The following is a 26,477-nucleotide window of genomic DNA, read 5'->3' as shown; positions in this document are numbered from 1 at the left end:
GACAGGCAGATGGAGCTCTGGTTGAAATCCATCTATGAAGCTATCGGCGCTCCTTTTGCCCCAGCATTCGCAGCCGTATGGGCGCTACAGGCTATATCAGCAGGTCAAGCGCAAATTGACGCAGCCACACGCACTTCCGCGCCCCAGGTGGCGTCCATAACCGCTCAGACGTCGGCAATGGCGTCTTAAGCTATTAATGCTGTCCTGGACTCTGCGAGCCGTACGGCGGTTGCATCCGCCAATTCGGTGGTACTCCGCAGGGCCTTGTGGCTACGGGAATGGAAGGCAGATTCGGCTTCCAAAAAGCGCTTAACTAGTTTGCCAATTTCTGGCGACCGGTTGTTTGGCGAGCGTTTGGATGAAATCATCAAACAATCCAAGGGAAAGGATACATCCTTACCCCAGCCCAAACCGAACATACCCCAACAGAGGAGGGGGCAGTCGAGGTTTCGGTCCTTTCGGGGCGCGGGCAGGTCCCAATTCTCCTCGTCCAAAAGGTCTCAGAAAGGTCAAAGGAACTCTGATTCATGGCGGTCTAAGTCACGTCCTAAAAAGACCACCGGAGGTGCCGCTACCAAAGCGGCTTCCTCATGACTTTCGGCCTCCTCAATCCGCATCCTCGGTCGGTGGCAGGCTCTCCCGCTTTTGCGACACCTGGCTGCCACGGGTAAAAGACCGCTGGGTGAGAGACATTCTGTCTCACGGTTACAAGATAGAGTTCACCTCTCGTCCCCCGACTCGATTCTTCAGGTCATCCCCGCCTCCCGAGCAAGCCGATGCTCTTCGGCAGGCGCTGGGCACTCTGAAAGCAGAAGGAGTGGTGGTCCCTGTTCCTCTTCAGCAACAGGGCCACGGTTTTTACTCCAACCTGTTTGTGGTCCCAAAGAAGGACGGGTCTTTCCGTCCTGTCCTGGACCTGAAACTGCTCAACAAACACGTAAGGACCAGGCGGTTCCGGATGGAATCCCTCCGCTCCGTCATCGCCTCAATGTCCCAAGGAGATTTCCTTGCATCGATCGATATCAAAGATGCTTATCTCCACGTTCCGATTGCTCCAGAGCATCAGCGCTTCTTGCGCTTCGCCATAAGAGACGAACACCTGCAGTTCGTGGCACTGCCGTTCGGCCTGGCAACAGCCCCACGGGTTTTCACCAAGGTTATGGCTACTGTAGTAGCGGTCCTCCACTCTCAGGGTCACTCGGTGATCCCTTACTTGGACGATCTCCTGATCAAGGCACCCTCTCAGGAGGCATGCCAACACAGCCTCGACGCTACCCTGGAGACTCTCCAGAGTTTCGGGTGGATCATCAATTTTCCAAGGTCAAGTCTGACACCGGCACAATCGCTGACATATCTTGGCATGGAGTTTCATACCCTCTCAGCGATAGTGAAGCTTCCGCTCATCAAGCAGCGGTCGCTACAGAAGGGGGTACAATCTCTCCTGCAAGGTCAGGCACACCCCTTGAGGCGCCTCATGCACTTCCTGGGGAAGATGGTGGCAGCAATGGAGGCAGTCCCTTTCGCGCAGTTTCACCTGCGTCCTCTTCAATGGGACATCCTTCGCAAATGGGACAGGAAGCCGACGTCCCTCGACAGGAACGTCTCTCTCACAGGCGACCAAAGCTTCACTTCGGTGGTGGCTTCTTCCCACTTCATTATCGAAGGGGAAATCCTTCCTACCCCCATCCTGGCAGGTGGTCACGACGGACGCGAGTCTGTCAGGGTGGGGAGCGGTTTTTCTCCACCACAGGGCTCAGGGTACGTGGACCCGGCAAGAGTCTTCACTTCAGATCAATGTTCTGGAAATACGGGCAGTGTACCTTGCCCTGAAAGCGTTCCAGCAGTGGCTGGAAGGCAAGCAGATCCGAATTCAGTCGGACAATTCAACAGCGGTGGCATACATCAACCACCAAGGCGGCACGCGCAGTCGGCAAGCCTTCCAGGAAGTCCGGCGGATCTTGATGTGGGTGGAAGCCACGGCCTCCACCATCTCTGCAGTTCACATCCCGGGCGTGGAAAACTGGGAAGCAGATTATCTCAGTCGCCAGGGCATGGACGCAGGGGAATGGTCCCTTCACCCGGACGTGTTTCAGGAGATCTGTTGCCGTTGGGGGGTGCCGGACGTCGACCTCATGGCGTCCCGACACAACAACAAGGTACCGACGTTCATGGCACGGTCTCAAGATCCCAGAGCTATGGCGGCAGACGCCTTAGTTCAGGATTGGTCGCAGTTTCAGCTCCCTTATGTGTTTCCTCCGCTGGCACTGTTGCCCATGGTGTTACGCAAGATCAGGGCCGACTGCCGCCGCGTCATCCTCGTCGCTCCAGACTGGCCGAGGAGGTCGTGGTACCCGGATCTGTGGCATCTCACGGTCGGCCAACCGTGGGCACTACCAGACCGACCAGACTTGCTGTCTCAAGGGCCGTTTTTCCATCTGAATTCTGCGGCCCTCAACCTGACTGTGTGGCCATTGAGTCCTGGATCCTAGCGTCTTCAGGATTATCTCAAGAGGTCATTGCCACTATGAGACAGGCTAGGAAACCAACGTCCGCCAAGATCTACCACAGGACGTGGAAAATTTTCCTGTCGTGGTGCTCTGCTCAGGGTTTTTCTCCCTGGCCTTTTGCCTTGCCCACTTTTCTGTCCTTCCTTCAATCTGGACTGGAAAAGGGTTTGTCGCTCGGCTCCCTTAAGGGACAAGTCTCAGCGCTCTCTGTGTTTTTCCAGAAGCACCTAGCTAGACTTCCACAGGTACGCACGTTCCTGCAGGGGGTTTGTCACATCGTTCCTTCTTACAAGCGTCCGTTAGAACCCTGGGATCTGAACAAGGTGCTGAGGGTTCTTCAGAAACCACCATTCGAGCCAATGAGGGATATTTCTCTCTCACGCCTTTCGCAGAAAGTGGTCTTCCTAGTAGCAGTCACATCACTTCGGAGAGTGTCTGAGCTAGCAGCGCTGTCATGCAAAGCCCCTTTCCTGGTGTTTCACCAGGACAAGGTGGTTCTGCGTCCGGTTCCGGAATTTCTCCCTAAGGTGGTATCCCCCTTTCATCTCAATCAGGATATCTCCTTACCTTCTTTTTGTCCTCATCCAGTTCACCAATGTGAAAAGGATTTGCACTTGTTAGATCTGGTGAGAGCACTCAGACTCTACATTTCTCGTACGGCGCCCCTGCGCCGCTCGGATGCACTCTTTGTCCTTGTCGCTGGCCAGCGTAAAGGGTCACAGGCTTCCAAATCAACCCTGGCTCGGTGGATCAAGGAGCCAATTCTCGAAGCTTACCGTTCGGCTGGGCTTCCGGTTCCCTCAGGGCTGAAGGCCCATTCTACCAGAGCCGTGGGCGCGTCCTGGGCTTTGAGGCACCAGGCTACGGCTCAGCAGGTGTGTCAGGCGGCTACCTGGTCGAGCCTGCACACTTTCACGAAACACTATCAGGTGCATACCTATGCTTCGGCGGATGCCAGCCTAGGTAGACGAGTCCTTCAGGCGGCGGTTGCCCACCTGTAGGAAGGGGCCGTGTTACGGCTCTATCACGAGGTATTAATTTACCCACCCAGGGACTGCTTTTGGACGTCCCAATTGTCTGGGTCTCCCAATGGAGCGACAAAGAAGAAGGGAATTTTGTTTACTTACCGTAAATTCCTTTTCTTCTAGCTCCAATTGGGAGACCCAGCACCCGCCCCTGTTTTTTGTGTACACATGTTGTTCATGTTGAATGGTTTCAGTTCTCCGATATTCCTTCGGATTGAAGTTACTTTAAACCAGTTTATAATTCTTTTTCCTCCTTCTTGCTTTTGCACCAAAACTGAGGAGCCCGTGAGCACGGGGGGTGTATAGGCAGAAGGGGAGGGGCTTTACACTTTTAGTGTAATACTTTGTGCGGCCTCCGGAGGCATAGCCTATACACCCCAATTGTCTGGGTCTCCCAATTGGAGCTAGAAGAAAAGGAATTTACGGTAAGTAAACAAAATTCCCTTCTTTCCTTCCCCATCCCTTACTGGGCTCTGGGTGAAGTGGGATCCTATCGGTCTCCAGGCACAGGGACCGTGCTCCCTCCGCAGCCCCTGGGAATCTGCTGGATAGGAGCCGGGTATCGTCAGGGACAAGGCCCTGCTACTGTGAGGTACTCTGTGTCCCCGTGGGGACCGCGCATGGAGCGCTTGTGCCATACACATTACAGCACTGCTGGGTGTGTTAGTGCGCCGGGGACTACCGCGCATTGAGCGCTTGTGCTATACACATTGCAGCACTGCTGGGTGTGTTAGTGCGCCGGGGACTACCGCGCGGCCGCGCTTATTGCCGGCCGCGCTTATAACTTTAGTCCCCGGCTTCTGCGGCCTAGTGTCGTATATTCCCGCCCACAGGCCTGCCAGTCAGGGGAAGGGCGGGACGCTGCACAGATCGTCAGCGCTGAGGGCTGGAGCATACATTAGTATCCTCCTCCCTCCTCACTCAGTACACTGGGGCACTAGATTCCCGCACTTTTCTTGGGCACGCCCACGGTCCCCTCCTCCCCACAGAACGCCGGCAGCCATTCCTGTCAGCGATTCAGACGCTGGAGAGGAGAGACAACAGGGAGACCCAGGCAGGGAATCTGGTGATCACACAACCGCTCTGAGCGGTCGGTAAGCAGCACCTGAAGTGCTGGCCCCACTGAGTACCGAAGTGTATATATATATATATATATATATTGTGATAACACGCTCCGGGATCGCCTTTGCTGGGTTCAAAGGGCACGTATTCACCTCAGGCAGACAGCCGAATTCAAGGTGTAACTGACGCTTGGTCAGGTTTATTGCAGTGAAGCATAAACAAAAAGAAAACAAAACACCAACAAAATAAATCCTTGCCTGTCCGGCACTAACTATACACGGTGTTATCCTAACTACCAACTGGAGGGCTTCTCCCTTCCAGCTAAACCATACAAACATCAGGCACTGCTCCTCACAAGTGTCTCCTACACAGCCAGGCTTACTGTGTTCCCAGATGGAGCCCCTCCCCCAACTTCCCAGATTCCTTTTACCTCCGTCCTTCACCTCCCATTAATCCATTAGTAGCCAGGTGATCCTGGCCAGGCTAAGTCACATAGGACCGATACCGGGGTGAGATATACCTGCCCTCATCCACTAAACCCACATGAGTCTCACATATCCCCCCCCTCTGCTCAGACCACCTCGGCTGAGCAACGGCACCCACAAAACAGTGCACACGAGACAGGGCATCAGCATTCCCCATCCGCACCCCCGGGCGGTGCTCCACTGTAAAACGGTAGGCCTGAAGTGCAAGGAACCACCGGGTCACTCGGCCATTCCGTTCCCTATTCAAGTGCATCCACTTGAGAGGGGCATGGTCAGTGATCAGCCGGAACTTCCTTCCAATCAAGTAATATTTAAGGGACTCTAGAGCCCACTTAATGGCTAAGCATTCTTTTTCCACTATGGCATAGTTGCGTTCATGCTTATTAAGTTTCCGACTAAGATAAAGGACCGGATGTTCCTCTCCGTCCTTCAGTTGTGACAATACAGCCCCGATACCGGCATCAGAAGCGTCCGTTTGGACCACGAACTCGCTGCGGAAGTCAGGAGTCATTAGCACAGGTTGAGAGCAAAGAGCTAGTTTTAAGTTATGGAAGGCTTCTTCGGCTGCCGTGGTCCATTTGATCATGACAGAGTCTTTCCCTTTGGTAAGGTCCGTCAGGGGAACAGCGGTAGCCGCGAAATTGGGAATGAACCGTCGGTAGTAGCCGGCTATTCCCAAAAACGCTCTCACCTGCTTCTTGTTGACTGGTTGCGGCCATTTCTGAATGGCTTGTATCTTGTCAATCTGGGGTTTAACAATTCCCCTCCCAATTACGTATCCCAAATACCGGGCTTCTTCCAGCCCGATATGACATTTCTTGGGGTTTGCTGTTAGACCCGCCTCCCGCAGGTCCTCAATCACAGCCTCTAGTTTCTGGAGGTGCGTCTCCCAGTCCAGGCTGTATATGACTATGTCATCCAAATACGCAGAAGCATAGTGCCTATGGGGCCTCAGGACTCGGTCCATCAACCTTTGAAAGGTTGCCGGTGCCCCGTGTAGTCCAAACGGCATATACACATACTGGTATAAACCTTCCGGTGTAGAAAACGCGGTTTTCTCTTTAGCGGCCTCTGTTAGCGGGATCTGCCAATAGCCCTTCGTTAAGTCTAGGGTCGTGATATACCGGGCTTTTCCAAGCCGATCTATTAATTCGTCGACCCGTGGCATAGGATATGCATCAAATTTGGAGACCGCATTTAATCTCCTGAAGTCATTGCAGAATCTAATGGAGCCGTCTGGTTTCGGTATTAACACAATCGGACTCGACCAGGCGCTATGCGATTCCTCGATTACACCTAACTCTAACATGGTCTTCACTTCTCGGGAGACAGCTTCCCGCCGAGCCTCCGGTATTCGGTAGGGCTTTACCTGAACTGTTACCCCAGGCTCTGTTATGATGTCATGTTTAATGAGAGTGGTCTGCCCGGGCTTTTCCGAGAAAAACTCGTGATTGTTGATTACAAACTGCTTGACGTCGGTCTTTTGCCGCTCCGACAGAGTCTCCGCCGTCCCGACATCCGGTATGGTCTGCTTGCAGACCGGAAGGGCCAGACCTGCTGACAGAGCTGGACGGTCCTTCCAGGGTTTTATCAGATTCACGTGATAAATCTGTTCAGGCTTCCTTTTACCAGCCTGGTACACTTTGTAGTTTACCTCACCCACCCGTTCCTTAATTTCAAAGGGGCCTTGCCACTTTGCCAGAAATTTGCTTTCTGCCGTGGGGACCAGGATCAACACCCTATCTCCGGGTGCAAAAGTACGGATCTTGGCCCCCCTATCATAAATCCTTTTCTGTGCTCCTTGAGCCTGTATCATATGCTCTTTAACGATGGGCATCACCGCCGCAATACGGTCCTGCATTTGGGTTACATGGTCTATTACGCTTTTGAACGGGGTGACCTGTCCCTCCCAGGTTTCTTTAGCGACATCTAACAGTCCACGGGGACGTCGGGCGTACAGAAGCTCGAAAGGAGAGAACCCGGTGGAAGACTGGGGCACCTCCCGGATGGCAAAAAGCAAATACGGGAGTAAGTAGTCCCAGTTCTTCCCGTCCTTGTCTATCGCCTTACGGAGCATCTGTTTCAAAGTTTTGTTAAACCGTTCGACCAGTCCGTCCGTTTGAGGGTGATACACGGAGGTGCGTAACTGTGCTATTTGTAACAGCCTGCAGAGTTCTTTCATTACTTTAGACATAAAGGGGGTTCCTTGGTCTGTGAGTATTTGTTTTGGGACACCAACCCGACTAAACACATGGACCAGCTCCTTGGCAATGGTCTTGGTGGCCGTGTTACGCAAAGGGATGGCCTCGGGGTAACGAGTGGCATAATCCAAGATGACAAGGATGTGCTGGTGTCCTCGTGCAGACTTGGGGAGGGGTCCAACTAAATCCATCCCAATTCTCTCAAATGGGATCTCGATGATAGGCAGAGGTACTAAGGGGCTACAGAAACGGGGCCTAGGCGCAGACATTTGGCAGTCGGGACAAGACTCGCAATAGGTGCGAATATCGTGATGCATGCCGGGCCAAACAAAACAGTGTAATATCCTTTCGGTAGTTTTCTGGACCCCCAGGTGTCCCCCCATCATGTGTCCGTGTGCCAGGTCCAGCACTCTCCGCCTGTAGGCTCTCGGCACAACCAATCGTTGTACTGTGTCATCCCCCTTCTTCTCTATCTGATAGAGAAAGTCATTCTCCAGGGCCATGTAGGGGTAAGCCAGCCTAGTACCTGCATCCACCTGCACCCCGTTTATCATTTTAACATTTTTTATAGCCTGAGTAAGGGTAGGATCTCTCATTTGCTCACTTTGGAAGTCATCTTTCTGGACTTCCAAATTCAGCCAAGAGGAAGGGGGACAGCCACCCGTGTCCGCCTCTGCCCCGGGTTCATCGGAATCACCCGCCAGAACTGAAAAGGGGAACTGGGGGTTGTTTTCAGCGAATTCCTCCTCTGAACCCTCTTGTGGGGCATCCTCTAGTGGCTCCGGGCCCACACAAGGTGTGGGAGAAGGATCCTCCGTGCGGCTACCCTGGGGTACTAATTGGTTCTCCCACAACTGCCAGAAGTGGGGAAAATCCCTGCCCAAAATGATATCATGCAATAGTGCTGGTACTAGTCCCACCTTATGATGCACAGACCCATAGGGCGTAGTAATGCAGGAGACCGTTGTGAGGTACGAGCAGGTGTCTCCATGCACACATGTCACAGAAAATTTATCTGACGGTCCCATCGGGACTGTTACCAGACTGGCCTTTACCAGAGTCACCACACTCCCCGAGTCCAACAGCGCAACAACAGTATTGCCATCAATGGACACTTCACACAGGTGTTTTTTCATATCGCCTTGACATGCAGCAACACACACTACCCGTGCAACCATAGCCCTGCGTTTTTCAAAGTCCGTGACATCACACTGCATCGGTTCTGCAGTTACTGGACAGTTTGCAGCAATGTGGCCCAACTCCTGGCAGCGGAAACACCTCACGGGCCCCTTGCTAAGACCATAGTTTGGCACCTTAGCCCTCACAGGGCCAGCAGTCCTGTTTTCCTCCTCCACTGCCTTAGGATATTTTCCTCCTCCCCATGACCCTGGAACAGTCTTACCAGATCCTCGTCGAGAAGGGGAAGAGCGAGGATGTGTAGCATCGTCCATAAGTCCTTCTGCCAAGGAATAACGCTCCACTAGATCCACTAGCTGATCCGCTGTCGTGGGGTTTCCATGGCTTACCCACCTCTTCAGAGATGGCGGTAGAGCTCTAAGGTATTTATCAAGAACGATTCTTTGTACCATCTCTGGCGCCGTCAGAACCTCGGGCTGTAGCCATTTCTTGGTCAAGTGAATGAGGTCAAACATCTGTGACCGCGGTGGTTTATCGGGCTGATAAGTCCATTGATGAACTCTCTGTGCTCGCACGGCCGTCGTCACTCCCAGCCGGGCAAGGATCTCGGCTTTTAGTTTATCAAAGTCATGCGCTGCTTCAGGCTCAAGATCAAAGTAGGCTTTTTGTGCCTCACCTGCCAGAAACGGTGCAAGCAAGTCGGCCCATCGCTCCTTTGGCCACTTTTCCCGCTCCGCCGTCCGTTCAAACGTGGTCAGGTAAGCTTCCACATCGTCCTCTGTGGTTAATTTCTGCCAGCACCGACTCACATGAATCACCCTCTGGTCAGCCTCCGCATTATTCTCCGGTACGGTCGCCAGACGCTGCGCCACCTGCTGCAAAAGTTGGCGGTCTTTAACCGTCGATTCCACCAGTTCCTTCAACTGTGCCGACATCAAGCGATTAGCCTCCTGCTGCACAGCTGCGGATTGTACCAGCGCTTTCACCACGTCATCCATTATGATGCGCTGTAACGTGCTGCCCGCATTCTCCACCACAATGTGATAACACGCTCCGGGATCGCCTTTGCTGGGTTCAAAGGGCACGTATTCACCTCAGGCAGACAGCCGAATTCAAGGTGTAACTGACGCTTGGTCAGGTTTATTGCAGTGAAGCATAAACAAAAAGAAAACAAAACACCAACAAAATAAATCCTTGCCTGTCCGGCACTAACTATACACGGTGTTATCCTAACTACCAACTGGAGGGCTTCTCCCTTCCAGCTAAACCATACAAACATCAGGCACTGCTCCTCACAAGTGTCTCCTACACAGCCAGGCTTACTGTGTTCCCAGATGGAGCCCCTCCCCCAACTTCCCAGATTCCTTTTACCTCCGTCCTTCACCTCCCATTAATCCATTAGTAGCCAGGTGATCCTGGCCAGGCTAAGTCACATAGGACCGATACCGGGGTGAGATATACCTGCCCTCATCCACTAAACCCACATGAGTCTCACAATATATATATATATATATATATATATATATATATATATATATATATATATATATATATATATATATATATGCTATACATTTGCACTGTACGGTCGCTCTGTTGTTTTTTGGCTATATACCCTCCTGGATTGTTCTCAGAGGAGACAACAGCATGTCGTCCGCAAAAAGCAAGGGTGCCAAAGCACAGGCGTACTTTGCAGCCTGTACATCATGTGCGGCTATACTACCGGCAGGTTCCACTGACCCTCATTGTGTGCAATGCTCGGCCCCTGTGGCACTTACTCAGCCGGAGCCTCTGCTACAGGTGGCCCAGGTGGATCCACCTGCTACCACTATCCAGGTGACAGGGACGGAGTTTGCAGTATTTGCTGACAAACTGTCTGAGAGTATGGATAAATGGTCTGCTAAAATACTAGAAGCCCTACAGTCCAGACCGGTGACTCAGGTCCCGGGCACTGTTCAGTCTTTGACCCCTGGTCCCCCTCAATTGGAACAGCAAAGTGCCCCTGGGGTGACCCATAGATCCCAGGGTGAGGTCTCTGACACGGACCGCAGTCCCAGACCGCTTAAGCGGGCGCGCTGGGAAATTCCCTCCACCTCATCACACTGCTCAGGGTCGCAGCAGGAGGACTCTCTGGAGGATGAAGCGGAGGTATCAGATCAGGACTCTGATCCTGAGGCCGCTCTCAACCTAGATACACCTGAAGGTGACGCAGTAGTGAATGACCTTATAGCGACCATCAATCAGGTGTTGGATATTTCTCCCCCAGCTCCTCCAATTGAGGAGTCGGCTTCTCAGGAGAAATTCCGTTTCAGGTTTCCCAAGCGTACATTGAGTACGTTTCTGGATCACTCTGACTTCAGAGAGGCAGTCCAGAAAAACCGAGACTGTCCAGATAAGCGCTTTTCCAAGCGCCTTAAGGACACACGTTATCCCTTCCCCCCTGATGTTGTCAAGGGCTGGACTCAGTGTCCTAAGGTGGATCCTCCAATCTCCAGACTGGCGGCTAGATCCATAGTTGCAGTGGAAGATGGGGCTTCACTCAAAGATGCCACTGACAGACAGATGGAACTATGGTTGAAATCCATCTATGAAGCTATCGGCGCGTCGTTTGCTCCAGCATTCGCTGCCGTATGGGCACTCCAAGCTATCTCAGCTTGTCAGGCGCAGATTAATGCAGTAACACGTACATCTGCCCCGCAAGTGGTGTCCTTAACCACTCAGGCGTCGGCGTTTGCGTCCTACGCCATTAATGCTATCCTGGACTCTGCGAGCCGTACGGCGGTAGCATCCGCCAATTCTGTGGTAGTCCGCAGGGCCATGTGGCTACGTGAATGGAAGGCAGATTCTGCTTCCAAAAAGTTCTTAACCGGTTTGCCATTGTCTGGCGACCGCTTGTTTGGTGAGCGATTGGATGAAATCATTAAACAATCCAAGGGAAAGGACTCATCCTTACCCCAGTCCAGACCAAACAGACCTCAACCACGGAAGGTACAATCGAGGTTTCGGTCCTTTCGGACCGCGGGCAGGTCTCAATTCTCCTCATCCAAAAGGCCTCAGAAAGATCAGAGGAACTCCGATTCATGGCGGTCTAAGTCACGTCCTAAAAAGACCGCCGGAGGAACCGCTCCCAAAGCGGCCACCTCATGACTTTCGGCCTCCTCAAACCGCATCCTCGGTCGGTGGCAGGCTCTCCCGCTTTTGCGACGCCTGGCTGCCACAGGTAAAAGACCGATGGGTGAGAGACATTCTGTCTCACGGTTACAGGATAGAGTTCAGCTCTCGTCCTCCGACTCGTTTCTTCAGAACATCTCCGCCCCCCGAAAGAGCCGATGCTCTTCTGCAGGCGGTGGGCACTCTGAAGGCGGGGGAAGTGGTGATCCCTGTTCCTCTTCAGCAACGGGGTCACGGTTTTTACTCCAACCTGTTTGTGGTGCCAAAAAAGGACGGATCCTTCCGTCCTGTTCTGGACCTAAAACTGCTCAACAAGCATGTGAAAACCAGGCGGTTCCGGATGGAATCCCTCCGCTCCGTCATCGCCTCAATGTCCCAAGGAGATTTCCTAGCATCAATCGACATCAAAGATGCTTATCTCCACGTACCGATTGCACCAGAGCATCAGCGCTTCCTGCGTTTCGCCATAGGGGACGAACACCTTCAGTTCGTGGCACTGCCTTTTGGCCTGGCGACAGCCCCACGGGTCTTCACCAAGGTTATGGCAACAGTGGTGGCAATCCTACATTCTCAGGGACACTCGGTGATCCCTTACTTAGACGATCTGCTTGTCAAGGCACCCTCTCAAGGGGCATGCCAACACAGCCTGAACATTGCTCTGGAGACTCTCCAGAGTTTCTGGTGGATTATCAACTTTCCAAAGTCAAATCTGACACCGGCCCAATCACTGACATATCTTGGCATGGAGTTTCATACTCTCTCAGCGATAGTGAAGCTTCCGCTGAACAAACAGCGTTCACTACAGACTGGGGTGCAATCTCTCCTTCAAGGCCAGTCACACCCCTTGAGGCGCCTCATGCACTTCCTAGGGAAGATGGTAGCAGCAATGGAGGCAGTTCCTTTTGCGCAGTTTCACCTGCGCCCACTTCAATGGGACATTCTCCGCAAATGGGACAGGAAGTCGACATCCCTCGACAGGAACGTCTCCCTTTCTCGGGCAGCCAAAGCTTCCCTTCAGTGGTGGCTTCTCCCCACTTCTCTGTCGAAGGGGAAATCCTTCCTGCCCCCATCCTGGGCGGTGGTCACGACGGACGCGAGCCTGTCAGGGTGGGGAGCGGTCTTTCTCCACCACAGGGCTCAGGGGACTTGGACTCAGACAGAGTCCTCCCTTCAGATCAATGTTCTGGAGATACGGGCAGTGTATCTTGCCCTAAAGGCGTTCCAGCCGTGGCTGGAAGGCAAACAGATCCGAATTCAGTCGGACAACTCCACAGCGGTGGCATACATCAACCACCAAGGCGGCACACGCAGTCGGCAAGCCTTCCAGGAAGTCCGGCGGATTCTGCTGTGGGTGGAAGCCACAGCCTCCACCATATCCGCAGTTCACATCCCGGGCGTAGAAAACTGGGAAGCAGATTATCTCAGTCGCCAGGGCATGGACGCAGGGGAATGGTCCCTTCACCCGGACGTGTTTCAGGAGATCTGTTGCCGCTGGGGCATGCCGGACGTCGACCTAATGGCGTCCCGGCACAACAACAAGGTCCCGACATTCATGGCACGGTCTCAAGATCACAGAGCTCTGGCGGCAGACGCCTTAGTTCAGGATTGGTCGCAGTTTCAACTCCCTTATGTGTTTCCCCCTCTGGCACTGTTGCCCAGAGTGTTACGCAAGATCAGGACCGACTGCTGCCGCGCCATCCTCGTCGCTCCAGACTGGCCGAGGAGGTCGTGGTACCCGGATCTGTGGCATCTCACGGTCGGCCAACCGTGGGCACTACCAGATCGACCAGACTTGCTGTCTCAAGGGCCGTTTTTCCATCTGAATTTTGCGGCCCTCAACCTGACTGTGTGGCCATTGAGTCCTGGATCCTAGCGTCTTCAGGGTTATCTCAAGAGGTCATTGCCACTATGAGACAGGCTAGGAAGTCAACGTCCGCCAAGATCTACCATAGGACGTGGAAGATATTCCTGTCGTGGTGCTCTGCTCAGGGTTTTTCTCCCTGGCCATTTACCTTGCCCACTTTTCTGTCCTTCCTTCAATCCGGATTGGAAAAGGGTTTGTCGCTCGGCTCCCTTAAGGGACAAGTCTCTGCGCTCTCTGTGTTTTTTCAGAAGCGCCTGGCCAGACTTCCACAGGTGCGCACGTTCCTGCAGGGGGTTTGTCACATCGTCCCTCCTTACAAGCGTCCGTTAGAACCCTGGGATCTGAACAGGGTGCTGATGGCTCTTCAGAAACCACCGTTCGAGCCAATGAGGGATATTTCTCTCTCACGCCTTTCGCAGAAAGTGGTTTTCCTAGTAGCAGTCACTTCACTTCGGAGAGTGTCTGAGCTAGCAGCGCTGTCATGCAAAGCCCCTTTCTTCAGCGCTCTATTGGGAGACCCAGACGATTGGGGTATAGCTACTGCCCTCCGGAGGCCACACAAAGCACTACACTAAAAAGTGCAAGGCCCCTCCCCTTCAGGCTATACCCCCCCGTGGTATCACGGGTACTCCAGTTTTCAAGCTTTGTGCGAAGGAGGTCAGACATTCCATGCATAGCTCCACAGTTTTTAGTCAGCAGTAGCTGCTGACTATTTCGGATGGAAGAAAAGAGGGCCCATATAGGGCCCCCAGCATGCTCCCTTCTCACCCGTTGATGGTGTTGTAAGGTTGAGGTACCTATTGCTGGTACAGAGGCTGGAGCCCCACATGCTGTTTTCCTTCCACATCCCCTTGTAGGGCTCTGTGGAAGTGGGATCCTGCCGGCCTCAAAGCTCTGACGCCGGGCTCCATCCACAGACCCATAGAACCTGGTGGATGCCGAGCAGGAGTACCATCAGGGACATGGCCCTGCATCATACAGGTACTCTGTGTCCCCGGCAGGCACAGACACACTCCGGGCTGGCTGGGTGTTGTAGTGCGCCGGGGACAGTAACGCTAGAGCTAGTGTTCCTACAGTTTAACTGGGGGACTTTATTCTGTGTGTGGGAACGCAGCGCCGACCCCCGCTGGACCGGCGGCGCTGCTGTGACTTTTAGTTCGCCGGGGACACGCCGACCGCGCTTTTACGGCGGTGGCGTTTATAAATCTAGTCCCCGGCTTTTGCGGCCTAGGACGCCGGCAGCTCCGATTCGTTCCCGCCCCCACCCTGTCAATCAGGGTAGGGGAGAGACGCTGTTTCACGGCAGCGACGAGGGCTGGAGCCTGATTTACATGCTCCAGCCCTCTCACTAGGCACAGAGGGAAGCAGGCTTCCCGCTCTTAGCCAGGAACGCCCAGGGCCCGCCCCCCCTCCTCTCTCAGGACGCCGGCAGCCATTACATGCATGTCTGGCTGGAGGAAGGACGCAAGGCTCTGGGAGACCTGGACTAGGGGGCTTTGGAGTTCACACACCCGCTCTTAAGCGGGCGGTAAGCGGCTTTTCAGCTGGCCCCTCTAGTGCCTCAGTGTGTATTAGTGTACTGTGTCACTGGACATATATATATATATATTTCCTTATTGCTTGCACTGTGAGGTCGCTTCCTGGCTGTATACCCAGATCGCTCTGAGGAGGCAGCAACATGTCATCCACAAAACGCAAGGCTGCCAAGGCTAGGGCTGTGTACACTGCGTGTGCTGCATGTGGGGCTGCTCTACCAGCAGGCTCCAAGGACCCCCATTGTGTGCAATGCTCAGACCCGGTGCTGCTTCGCCAGCCGGAGTCAGGAGAGATAGTGACCCAGGCTGAGACGCCTGTAAGTCCTGCCCCGGTGTCAGGGACAGACTTTGCAGTTTTTGCTGATAATATGTCTGTGACTATGGCAAAAATCCTTGAAACTTTGCAATCCATGCCTGGGGCTCAGTCTATGGACACGGCGAGGTCTCTGTCCTCTAATCCCCCTCAGTTGGATTTAATCCAGACTGCAAGGGGGTCCCCGGCTTCACAGGCTGAGTATTATGACTCAGATGATAGCCCCAGCCACCCTAAGCGAGCTCGCTGGGAAAGACCCTCAACGTCATCACACTGCTCAGGGTCTCAGCGCAATCAGTCTCCCTGTGATGCGTCTGATGAGAGTGATCAGGAGTCTTATCCTGGAACCCCTCTCAATCTGGATACCCCGGATGGGGACGCCATGGTAAACGATCTTATCTCAGCCATCAATAGACTGTTAGATATTTCTCCCCCAGCCCCTTCAGCAGAGGAGGCAGCTGCAGAGCAGGAGAAGTTTCGTTTCCTCTATCCCAAGCGTAAATTAAGTGCTTTCTTGGATCACTCTGACTTCAGAGAGTCAATCCAGAAACACGACGCTCATCCAGAAAGGCGTTTCGCTAAACGTTCTAAGGATACACGTTTTCCTTTCCCCCCTGATGTGGTCAAGCGCTGGACCCAGTGTCCAAAAGTTGACCCCCCGATTTCCAAACTTGCAGCTAGATCCATAGTTGCAGTGGAGGATGGCGCTTCACTTAAGGATGCCAATGACAGACAGATGGACCTCTGGTTAAAATCTGTCTATGAAGCTATCGGCGCGTCGTTTGCTCCAGCATTCGCAGCCGTATGGGCACTCCAAGCTATTTCAGCTGGTTTAGCAAAAGTGGATGCTATCTTACATCCAGCGGGGCCGCAAGTGGCGTCCCTTACCTCGCAGATGTCCGCGTTTGCGTCTTACGCTATCAATGCGGTCCTAGAATCTACCAGCCGCACCTCAATGGCGTCCGCCAATTCGGTAGTTTTGCGCAGAGCCTTGTGGTTAAAGGACTGGAAAGCAGATGCTGGTTCCAAAAAATGTTTAACCAGCCTGCCTTTATCTAGAGATAGACTGTTTGGCGAACCATTGGCTGACATCATTAAACAGTCCAAGGGTAAAGACTCTTCTTTACCCCAGCCCAGAACAAGCAAACCTCAGCAGAAAAAGTGGCAGCAGAGGTTTCAGTCCTTTCGAGGTTCGGGCAAGACACAATTCTCCTCGTCCAAAGGGACTCAGAGGACGCAAAGAAGCTCAGATTCCTGGCGGGCTCACGCGCGCCCCAAGAAAGCAAATGGAGGAACCGCTTCCAAAGCGGCTACCTCATGACTTCCAGCTCCCCCCCTCCGCATCTCCGGTCGGGGGCAGGCTCTCCCGCTTTTCCGTCATTTGGATGTCACAGGTCAAAGACCGGTGGGTGACAGACATTTTGTCTCGCGGGTACAGAATCGAGTTCAGTTCTCGTCCTCCAGCTCGGTTCTTCAGAACCTCCCCACATCCAGACCGAGCAGATGCCCTGCTGCAGGCGGTGGACTCCCTAAGAGCGGAAGGAGTAGTGGTCCCTGTACCGCCTCAGGAACAAGGGCGAGGGTTTTACTCCAATCTCTTTGTGGTTCCAAAAAAGGACGGCTCGTTCCGTCCTGTTCTGGATCTAAAGCTGCTCAACAAACATGTGCACGCCAGGCGGTTCCGGATGGAAACCCTCCGCTCTGTCGTTGCCTCAATGTCTCAAGGAGACTTCCTTGCCTCAATAGACATCAAAGATGCTTATCTCCACGTGCCAATTGCTACGGAACATCAACGTTTTCTACGTTTTGTGATAGGAAACGAACATCTTCAGTTCGTAGCTCTGCCATTCGGTCTGGCGACAGCCCCACGGGTTTTCACCAAGGTCATGGCGGCAGTGGTAGCAGTCTTGCACTCTCAGGGACACTCGGTGATCCCTTACCTAGACGATCTACTTGTCAAGGCACCCTCTCAAGAGGCATGCCAACTCAGTCTACATGCTACACTGGAGACTCTACAGACGTTCGGATGGATCATCAACTTTCCAAAGTCGAATCTGTCTCCGACACAGTCACTAACGTATCTTGGCATGGAGTTCCATACTCGAGCAGCGAGAGTGAAGCTTCCGCTGAACAAGCAGCGGTCACTACAGACAGGGGTGCAATCCCTCCTTCAGGGCCAGTCGCACCCCTTACGGCGCCTCATGCACTTCCTCGGGAAGATGGTGGCAGCCATGGAAGCAGTTCCCTTTGCGCAGTTTCATCTGCGCCCACTTCAATGGGACATTCTCCGCCAATGGGACGGGAAGTCAACGTCCCTGGACAGGAAAGTCTCTCTTTCCCAGACGGCCAAGGACTCTCTACAATGGTGGCTCCTTCCCACCTCATTGTCTCAGGGAAGATCCTTCCTGCCCCCATCCTGGGCAGTGGTCACGACAGATGCGAGTCTGTCAGGGTGGGGAGCAGTGTTTCTCCACCACAGGGCTCAGGGGACGTGGACTCCGCAGGAGTCCACCCTTCAGATCAATGTTCTGGAAATCAGAGCAGTGTATCTTGCCCTACTAGCCTTCCAGCAGTGGCTGGAAGGAAGGCAGATCCGAATTCAGTCGGACAACTCCACAGCGGTGGCATACATCAACCACCAAGGGGGGACACGCAGTCGGCAAGCCTTCCAGGAAGTCCGGCGGATTCTGATGTGGGTGGAAGCCACGGCCTCCACCATATCCGCAGTTCACATCCCCGGCGTAGAAAACTGGGAAGCAGACTTCCTCAGTCGCCAGGGCATGGACGCAGGGGAATGGTCCCTTCACCCGGAAGTGTTTCAGGAAATCTGTCGCCGATGGGGAGTGCCGGACGTCGACCTAATGGCGTCCCGGCACAACAACAAGGTCCCGGCATTCATGGCGAGGTCGCGCGATCAAAGAGCTCTGGCGGCAGACGCCCTAGTGCAAGATTGGTCGCAGTTCCGGCTCCCTTATGTGTTTCCACCTCTGGCACTCTTGCCCAGAGTGTTACGCAAGATCAGATCCGATTGCAGCCGCGTCATACTCGTCGCCCCAGACTGGCCGAGGAGATCGTGGTATCCGGATCTGTGGCATCTCACGGTCGGTCGACCGTGGTCACTGCCAGACCGACCAGACTTACTGTCCCAAGGGCCGTTTTTCCATCAGAATTCTGCGGCCCTGAACCTGACTGTGTGGCCATTGAGTCCTGGATTCTAGCGTCTGCAGGATTATCTCAAGGAGTCGTAGCCACAATGAGACAAGCTAGGAAGTCAACGTCTGCTAAGATCTACCACAGGACGTGGAAGATTTTCTTATCTTGGTGCTCTGCACAGAGAGTATCCCCTTGGCCATTTGCATTGCCCACCTTTCTTTCCTTCCTGCAATCGGGGTTGGAAAAGGGCTTGTCGCTCAGTTCCCTTAAAGGGCAAGTCTCGGCACTGTCTGTGTTTTTTCAGAAGCGTCTAGCGCGTCTTCCTAAGGTGCGCACGTTCCTACAGGGGGTCTGTCATATTGTGCCCCCGTACAAGCGGCCGTTAGATCCATGGGATCTGAACAGAGTACTTGTTGCTCTGCAAAAGCCGCCCTTCGAGCCTCTAAAGGACGCTTCCTTTTCTCGCCTGTCACAGAAAGTGGCGTTTCTTGTCGCGATCACATCGCTTCGGCGAGTGTCTGAGCTGGCAGCTTTGTCATCCAAGGCTCCTTTCCTGGTGTTCCACCAGGACAAGGTAGTGCTGCGCCCCATTCCGGAGTTTCTCCCTAAGGTCGTATCCTCGTTTCATCTTAATCAGGATATATCCTTGCCTTCCTTTTACCCTCATCCGGTTCACCGGTATGAAAAGGACTTACGTTTGCTAGATCTGGTGAGAGCACTCAGAATCTACATTTCCCGAACGGCGCCCATACGCCGTTCCGATGCACTTTTTGTCCTTGTCGCTGGTCCGCGCAAGGGGTTGCAGGCTTCTAAAGCCACCCTGGCTCGATGGATCAAAGAACCAATTCTAGAGGCCTACCGCTCTGCGGGGCTTCCGGTTCCTTCAGGGCTAAAAGCCCACTCAACCAGAGCTGTGGGTGCGTCCTGGGCATTACGACACCAGGCTTCGGCTCAACAGGTGTGCCAGGCAGCAACCTGGTCCAGTCTGCACACTTTCACCAAGCATTATCAGGTGCATACCTATGCTTCGGCGGATGCCAGCTTAGGTAGAAGAGTCCTGCAGGCGGCAGTGACATCCCCGTAGGGGAGGGCTGTTTTTGCAGCTCTAACATGAGGTATTTCTTTACCCACCCAGGGACAGCTTTTGGACGTCCCAATCGTCTGGGTCTCCCAATAGAGCGCTGAAGAAGAAGGGAATTTTGTTACTTACCGTAAATTCCTTTTCTTCTAGCTCTTATTGGGAGACCCAGCACCCGCCCTGTTGTCCTTCGGGATTTCTTTGTTGTTTGCGGGTACACATGTTGTTCATGTTGAACGGTTTTTCAGTTCTCCGATGTTTCTCGGAGTTAATTTGTTTAAACCAGTTATTGGCTTCCTCCTTCTTGCTTTGGCACTAAAACTGGAGTACCCGTGATACCACGGGGGGGTATAGCCAGAAGGGGAGGGGCCTTGCACTTTTTAGTGTAGTGCTTTGTGTGGCCTCCGGAGGGCAGTAGCTATACCCCAATCGTCTGGGTCTCCCAATAAGAGCTAGAAGAAAAGGAATTTACGGTAAGTAACAAAATTCCCTTCTTCCTGGTGTTTCACCAGGACAAGGTGGTTCTGCGTCCGGTTCCGGAATTTCTCCCTAAGGTGGTATCCCCCTTTCATCTCAATCAGGATATCTCCTTACCCTCTTTTTGTCCTCATCCAGTTCACCAATGTGAAAAGGATTTGCACTTGTTAGATCTGGTGAGAGCACTCAGATTCTACATTTCTCGTACGGCGCCCCTGCGCCGCTCGGATGCACTCTTTGTCCTTGTCGCTGGCCAGCGTAAAGGGACACAAGCTTCCAAATCAACCCTGGCTCGGTGGATCAAGGAACCAATTCTCGAAGCTTATCGTTCCTCGGGGCTTCCGGTTCCCTCAGGGCTGAAGGCCCATTCTACCAGGGCCGTGGGAGCGTCCTGGGCCTTGCGGCACCAGGCTACGGCTCAGCAGGTGTGTCAGGCAGCTACTTGGTCGAGCCTGCACTTTCACGAAACACTATCAGGTGCATACCTATGCTTCGGCAGATGCCAGCCTAGGTAGGCGAGTCCTTCAGGCGGCGGTTGCCCACCTGTAGGACGGAGCCGTTTACGGCTCTATTATGAGGTATTATTTACCCACCCAGGGACTGCTTTTGGACGTCCCAATTGTCTGGGTCTCCCAATGGAGCGACAAAGAAGAAGGGAATTTTGTTTACTTACCGTAAATTCCTTTTCTTCTAGCTCCAATTGGGAGACCCAGCACCCGCCCCTGTTCCCTTCGGGCTGTTGTTCTTTGTGTACACATGTTGTTCATGTTGAATGGTTTCAGTTCTCCGATATTCCTTCGGATTGAATTTACTTTAAACCAATTTATAATTTTTTCCTCCTTCTTGCTTTTGCACCAAAACTGAGGAGCCCGTGGGAGCACGGGGGGTGTATAGGCAGAAGGGGAGGGGCTTTACACTTTTAGTGTAATACTTTGTGTGGCCTCCGGAGGCATGAGCTATACACCCAATTGTCTGGGTCTCCCAATTGGAGCTAGAAGAAAAGGAATTTACGGTAAGTAAACAAAATTCCCTTCTTTTGCTTGGTTACCCGATATTTATCTTGGTTACCAGCATACACCGCTCAGCGCTGGCTCCCTGCACACGTAACCAGTGTAAATATCGGGTAACTAACCAAAGCACATTGGTTAGTAATCCGATGTGTATCCTGGTTACGGGTGCAGGGAGCCAGAGAGCGCATGCGCACGAAATCCTACGGATCGCGCTGCTTAAAAACCGTTACATGCTGCGTTGCTCCCGCCCGGCGGTCAGTCAAAAAACAACTGACCGTGACGCAGCGGATGCAACGCAGCATCATCAGTCACAATCTGTCGCTAATAGAAGTCTATGGGGAAAAACTGGATTCCTGCAAAATATTTTGCAGGATACCGTAATTCATCAAGGCAATGGATTGTGACTGAAGCAAAACAACGGAAGTGTGAACTTAGCCTAAATGAATTAAGAATCAGCCAAATGGGAGTTGGGAGTCTCCTTACGCTGCATAGAAGCCGGCTGTCAGAGCTTACCGCTTATTACCTCTCCCCTCAGGTCGGAATCAACTACCAGCCCCCAACAGTGGTGCCCGGGGGAGACCTGGCCAAAGTGCAGCGCGCTGTGTGCATGCTGAGCAACACTACGGCCATCGCAGAGGCCTGGGCCCGGCTGGACCACAAGTTCGATCTGATGTACGCCAAGCGAGCCTTCGTGCACTGGTACGTGGGAGAGGGAATGGAGGAAGGAGAGTTCTCCGAGGCCCGAGAAGATCTGGCTGCGCTGGAAAAGGACTACGAAGAAGTGGGAATAGACTCTGTAGACGAGGAGGCTGAAGAGGGGGAGGAGTACTGAGGAAGGAGCAGCCGATGGGATAGGAGAGGTATTAGTGGTTATTAGCAGGTATTAGTGGTTATTAGCAGGTATTAGGGGTTATTAGCAGTTATTAGTGGTTATTAGCAGGTATTAGTGGTTATTAGCAGTTATTAGTGGTTATTAGCAGTTATTAGGGGTTATTAGCAGTTATTAGGGGTTATTAGCAGTTATTAGGGGTTATTAGCAGGTATTAGTGGTTATTAGCAGTTATTAGTGGTTATTAGCAGTTATTAGTGGTTATTCTGTTACTTGTTCTCTGTAGGTTACAGTTTACACATTAAAATAAGTTACATTGAAGAGATTCTCCACGTCCCGTCCTTATATAAAGATCTTTATTTACAGGTAACACACAAATACTATTCATTGGTGAGATATTTCCTCTTCTTAGCGGTGTTGGTGTATGGATGCCAGCGCCACTCCACCTCTGCCGTGCCCGCATTCTCCAGGGTGCCCAGCTTTATCATGTACACTGCAAAGAGTAACAGCCGGTGATAAGTACGGAGCGCTGACACTGGGGCCCTGATACATCACAGCATTTCACAGGGGTTTCTACATGAAAACGTCTTAGACTATGTGGCCCCGGGACACTGTACTCGCGGATATATCCGCAGGTTTCCCGCAGCTGATCCCCGGAATCCGCAGCTATCCATACCTACGGGATTCCAACGAAATATCTTCGGGAAACCTGCGGACATTCGTGCGACTTACCCACGGACGTCCCGACCTCTATCTCCATAGTGGAGACGCATGACATGCAGTTACGTGCAGCAGGGAGATCCACAGCATATTCCGCAGCCGCACATACCGCAGCATGGACACAGCACTCCCTATGTCCCATAGGATAACATGGGGAGTGTCTGTACTTGCTAAAACCTCCGGATTTATCTAGAAAATCCAGATAAATCCGCAGGTTTTCAGCAGCAAAATCCACTGGTACAGAGTCCCGTGGGCACAAAGCCTTAATCTGTGAAGAGTCGGACGATCGTATAACTCGGACGGGGATCGCAATGCTTGGACTGGCCGGCGGCTCTCCCCACCAAAGAGTGACTGCTGCATAGAGGAGCATGAGGCCGTTGTGCTCGGGTGGGGAGAGCCGCCGGCCAGTCCAAGCCTGCGATCCCCGTCCCACTCTTCCCTTAGTGACAGAGGTTTGCGACAAATTCATCAAACTATTTGCTTTTAAGGCCCTGTGCACACGCTGAGGCTTTTACCACAGATTTGCTGCAGAAAATGTTTTTAACATTGCTACAGTCATTCCCCAGCAAAACCTATGGGTTTAAAAAAATGCTGCGGTTTTTTTATACCTGTGGAATTAATGTGCATGTCACTTCTTTTCCGCAGGCACCTGCAGTTTTTGCCATAGATAATGGTAAAACTCCGCAGGGACCAACCTGCGGAAAAACAGCATGCAGATTTCGTTGCGGTTTTGGTGCGTTTTTTTAGCGCAGGTGCGGGATTCTTTCAAGGGGGCCGGATTTTCCCTAAGGAAGAGTCAATGTCTAGTGCGCACAGGGCCTTAAGGTTTCTTTTCAGATTGTTACTGTCATTGCGGCTTCTGCAGACGTCTTACACAAAGTCAGGGAAATTAAACTATTAAATGGTTGGAAAAATTTGTCTTAACTCCACTCCAGCCCCCCCTCCCGAGTGATTTTATATACACCAGTTATTTTGGCAATTGTTTTGTGTGACTTTTCTTCAGTGCTCTATTGGGAGACCCAGACGATTGGGTATAGCTACTGCCCTCCGGAGGCCACACAAAGCACTACACCAAAAAGTGCAAGGCCCCTCCCCCTCTGGCTATACCCCCCCGTGGTATCACGGGTTCTCCAGTTTTCAAGCTTTGTGCGAAGGAGGTCAGACATCCACGCATAGCTCCACAGATTTTAGTCAGCAGTAGCTGCTGACTATTTCGGATGGAAGAAAAGAGGGCCCATATAGGGCCCCCAGCATGCTCCCTTCTCACCCGTGGATGGTGTTGTAAGGTTGAGGTACCTATTGCTGGTACAGGGGCTGGAGCCCCACATGCTGTTTTCCTTCCACATCCCCTTGTAGGGCTCTGTGGAAGTGGGATCCTGCCGGCCTCTAAGCTCTGACGCCGGGCTCCATCCACAGACCCATAGCACCTGATGGATACGGAGCAGGAGTACAATCAGGGACAAGGCCCTGCATCATACAGGTACTCTGTGTCCCCGGCAGGCACAGACACACTCCGGGCTGGCTGGGTGTTGTAGTGCGCCGGGGACCGTAACGATTGAGTTGGTGTTCCTGCAGTTTACTGGGGGACTTTTGTGTTGTGGGAACGCAGCGCCGACCCCCACTGGACCGGCGGCGCTACTGTGACTTGTAGTGCGCCGGGGACACGCCGACCGCGCTTTTACGGCGGCGGCGTTTATAAATTTAGTCCCCGTTTTTTTGCGGCCTAGCTCCGCTTCGTTCCCGCCCCCACCCTGTCAATCAGGGTAGGGGAGAGACGCTGTTTCACAGCAGCGACGAGGGCTGGAGCCTGATTTACATGCTCCAGCCCTCTCACTAGGCACAGAGGGAAGCAGGCTTCCCGCTCTTAGTCAGGAACGCCCAGGGCCCGCCCCCCCTCCTCTCCCAGGACGCCGGCAGCCATTACATGCAGTCTGGCTAGAGGAAGGACGCAAGGCTCTGGGAGACCTGGACTAGGGGGCTTTTGGAGACCACACACCCGCTCTTAAGCGGGCGGTAAGCGGCATTTCAGCTGGCCCCTCTAGTGCCTCAGTGTGTATTGGTGTACTGTGTCACCAGATATATATATTTATTTATTTCTTGCACTGTGAGGTCGCTTCCTGGCTGGATACCCCAGATCGCTCTGAGGAGGCAGCAACATGTCATCCACAAAACGCAAGGCTGCCAAGGCTAGGGCTGTGTACACTGCGTGTGCTGCATGTGGGGCTGCTCTACCAGCAGGCTCCAAAGACCCCCATTGTGTGCAATGCTCAGATCCGGTGCTGCTTTGCCAGCCGGAGTCCGGAGAGGTAGTGACCCAGGCTGAGACGCTTGTAAGTCCTGCCCCGGTGTCAGGGACAGACTTTGCAGTTTTTGCTGATAGAATGTCTGTGACTATGGCAAAAATCCTTGAAACTTTGCAATCCATGCCTGGGGCTCAGTCTATGGACACGGCGAGGTCTCTGTCCTCTAATCCCCCTCAGTTGGAATTAATCCAGACTGCAAGGGGGTCCCCGGCTTCCCAGGCTGAGTATTATGACTCAGATGATAGCCCCAGCCACCCTAAGCGAGCTCGCTGGGAAAGACCCTCAACGTCGTCACACTGCTCAGGGTCTCAGCGCAATCAGTCGCCCTGTGATGCGTCTGAAGAGAGTGATCAGGAGTCTTATCCTGGAACCCCTCTCAATCTGGATACCCCGGATGGGGACGCCATGGTAAACGATCTTATCTCAGCCATCAATAGACTGTTGGATATTTCTCCCCAGCTCCTTCTGCAGAGGAGGCAGCTGCAGAGCAGGAGAAGTTTCGTTTCCTCTATCCCAAGCGTAAATTGAGTGCTTTCTTGGATCACTCTGACTTCAGAGAATCAATCCAGAAACACGACGCTCATCCAGAAAGGCGTTTCTCTAAACGTTCTAAGGATACACGTTTTCCTTTCCCCCCTGATGTGGTCAAGCGCTGGACCCAGTGTCCAAAAGTAGACCCCCCGATTTCCAAACTTGCAGCTAGATCCATAGTTGCAGTGGAGGATGGCGCTTCACTTAAGGATGCCAATGACAGGCAGATGGACCTTTGGTTAAAATCTGTCTATGAAGCTATCGGCGCGTCGTTTGCTCCAGCATTCGCAGCCGTATGGGCACTCCAAGCTATTTCAGCTGGTTTAGCAAAAGTGGATGCTATCATACATCCAGCGGTGCCGCAAGTGGCGTCCCTTACCTCGCAGATGTCTGCGTTTGCGTCTTACGCTATCAATGCGGTCCTAGAATCTACCAGCCGCACCTCAATGGCGTCCGCCAATTCGGTAGTTTTGCGCAGAGCCTTGTGGTTAAAGGACTGGAAAGCAGATGCTGGTTCCAAAAAATGTTTAACCAGCCTGCCTTTATCTAGAGATAGACTGTTTGGCGAGCCATTGGCTGACATCATTAAACAGTCCAAGGGTAAAGACTCTTCCTTACCCCAGCCCAGATCAAGCAAACCTCAGCAGAAAAAATGGCAGCAGAAGTTTCAGTCCTTTCGAGGTTCGGGCAAGACACAATTCTCCTCGTCCAAAGGGACTCAGAGGACGCAAAGAGTCTCAGATTCCTGGCGGGCTCACGCACGCCCCAAGAAAGCAAATGGAGGAACCGCTTCCAAAGCGGCTACCTCATGACTTCCAGCCCCCCCCCCTCCGCATCTCCGGTCGGGGGCAGGCTCTCCCGCTTTTCCGACATTTGGATGTCACAGGTCAAAGACCGGTGGGTGACAAACATTTTGTCTCGCGGGTACAGAATCGAGTTCAGTTCTCGTCCTCCAGCTCGGTTCTTCAGAACCTCCCCACATCCAGACCGAGCAGATGCCCTGCTGCAGGCGGTGGACTCCCTAAGAGCGGAAGGAGTAGTGGTTCCTGTACCGCCTCAGGAACAAGGGCGGGGGT

At 53.1% G+C, this 26,477-nt stretch overlaps 2 protein-coding genes across 3 annotated transcripts in view; one reads left to right on the top strand and one right to left on the bottom strand.

Annotated features, from left to right (window-relative positions):
- The window catches only part of LOC142259783 (tubulin alpha-3 chain-like), a 57,829-nt gene extending 35,868 nt beyond the window's left edge, over positions 1-21,961 (top strand). Inside the window, exon 5 of the mRNA XM_075331889.1 lies at positions 21,554-21,961. Within this exon, the coding sequence (XP_075188004.1) occupies positions 21,554-21,850 (297 nt within the window). The 3' untranslated portion in view covers positions 21,851-21,961. The remainder of the gene's footprint in view (positions 1-21,553) is intronic.
- Positions 21,962-22,186: 225 nt separating this feature from the next.
- The window catches only part of LOC142259784 (U3 small nucleolar ribonucleoprotein IMP4-like), a 32,991-nt gene continuing 28,700 nt past the window's right edge, over positions 22,187-26,477 (bottom strand). For both annotated transcript variants that reach the window (XM_075331890.1, XM_075331891.1), the window contains one exon: positions 22,187-22,340. In XM_075331890.1, coding sequence (XP_075188005.1) covers positions 22,228-22,340 — 113 coding nt within the window. In that variant the 3' untranslated portion in view covers positions 22,187-22,227. The remainder of the gene's footprint in view (positions 22,341-26,477) is intronic.

Source organism: Anomaloglossus baeobatrachus (genome assembly GCF_048569485.1).
Source record: "Anomaloglossus baeobatrachus isolate aAnoBae1 chromosome 9 unlocalized genomic scaffold, aAnoBae1.hap1 SUPER_9_unloc_4, whole genome shotgun sequence".
Lineage (NCBI taxonomy): Eukaryota > Metazoa > Chordata > Amphibia > Anura > Aromobatidae > Anomaloglossus > Anomaloglossus baeobatrachus.
The sequence above is the reverse complement of the archived record's forward strand: the minus strand, read 5'-3'. Positions and strand labels throughout refer to the sequence as shown.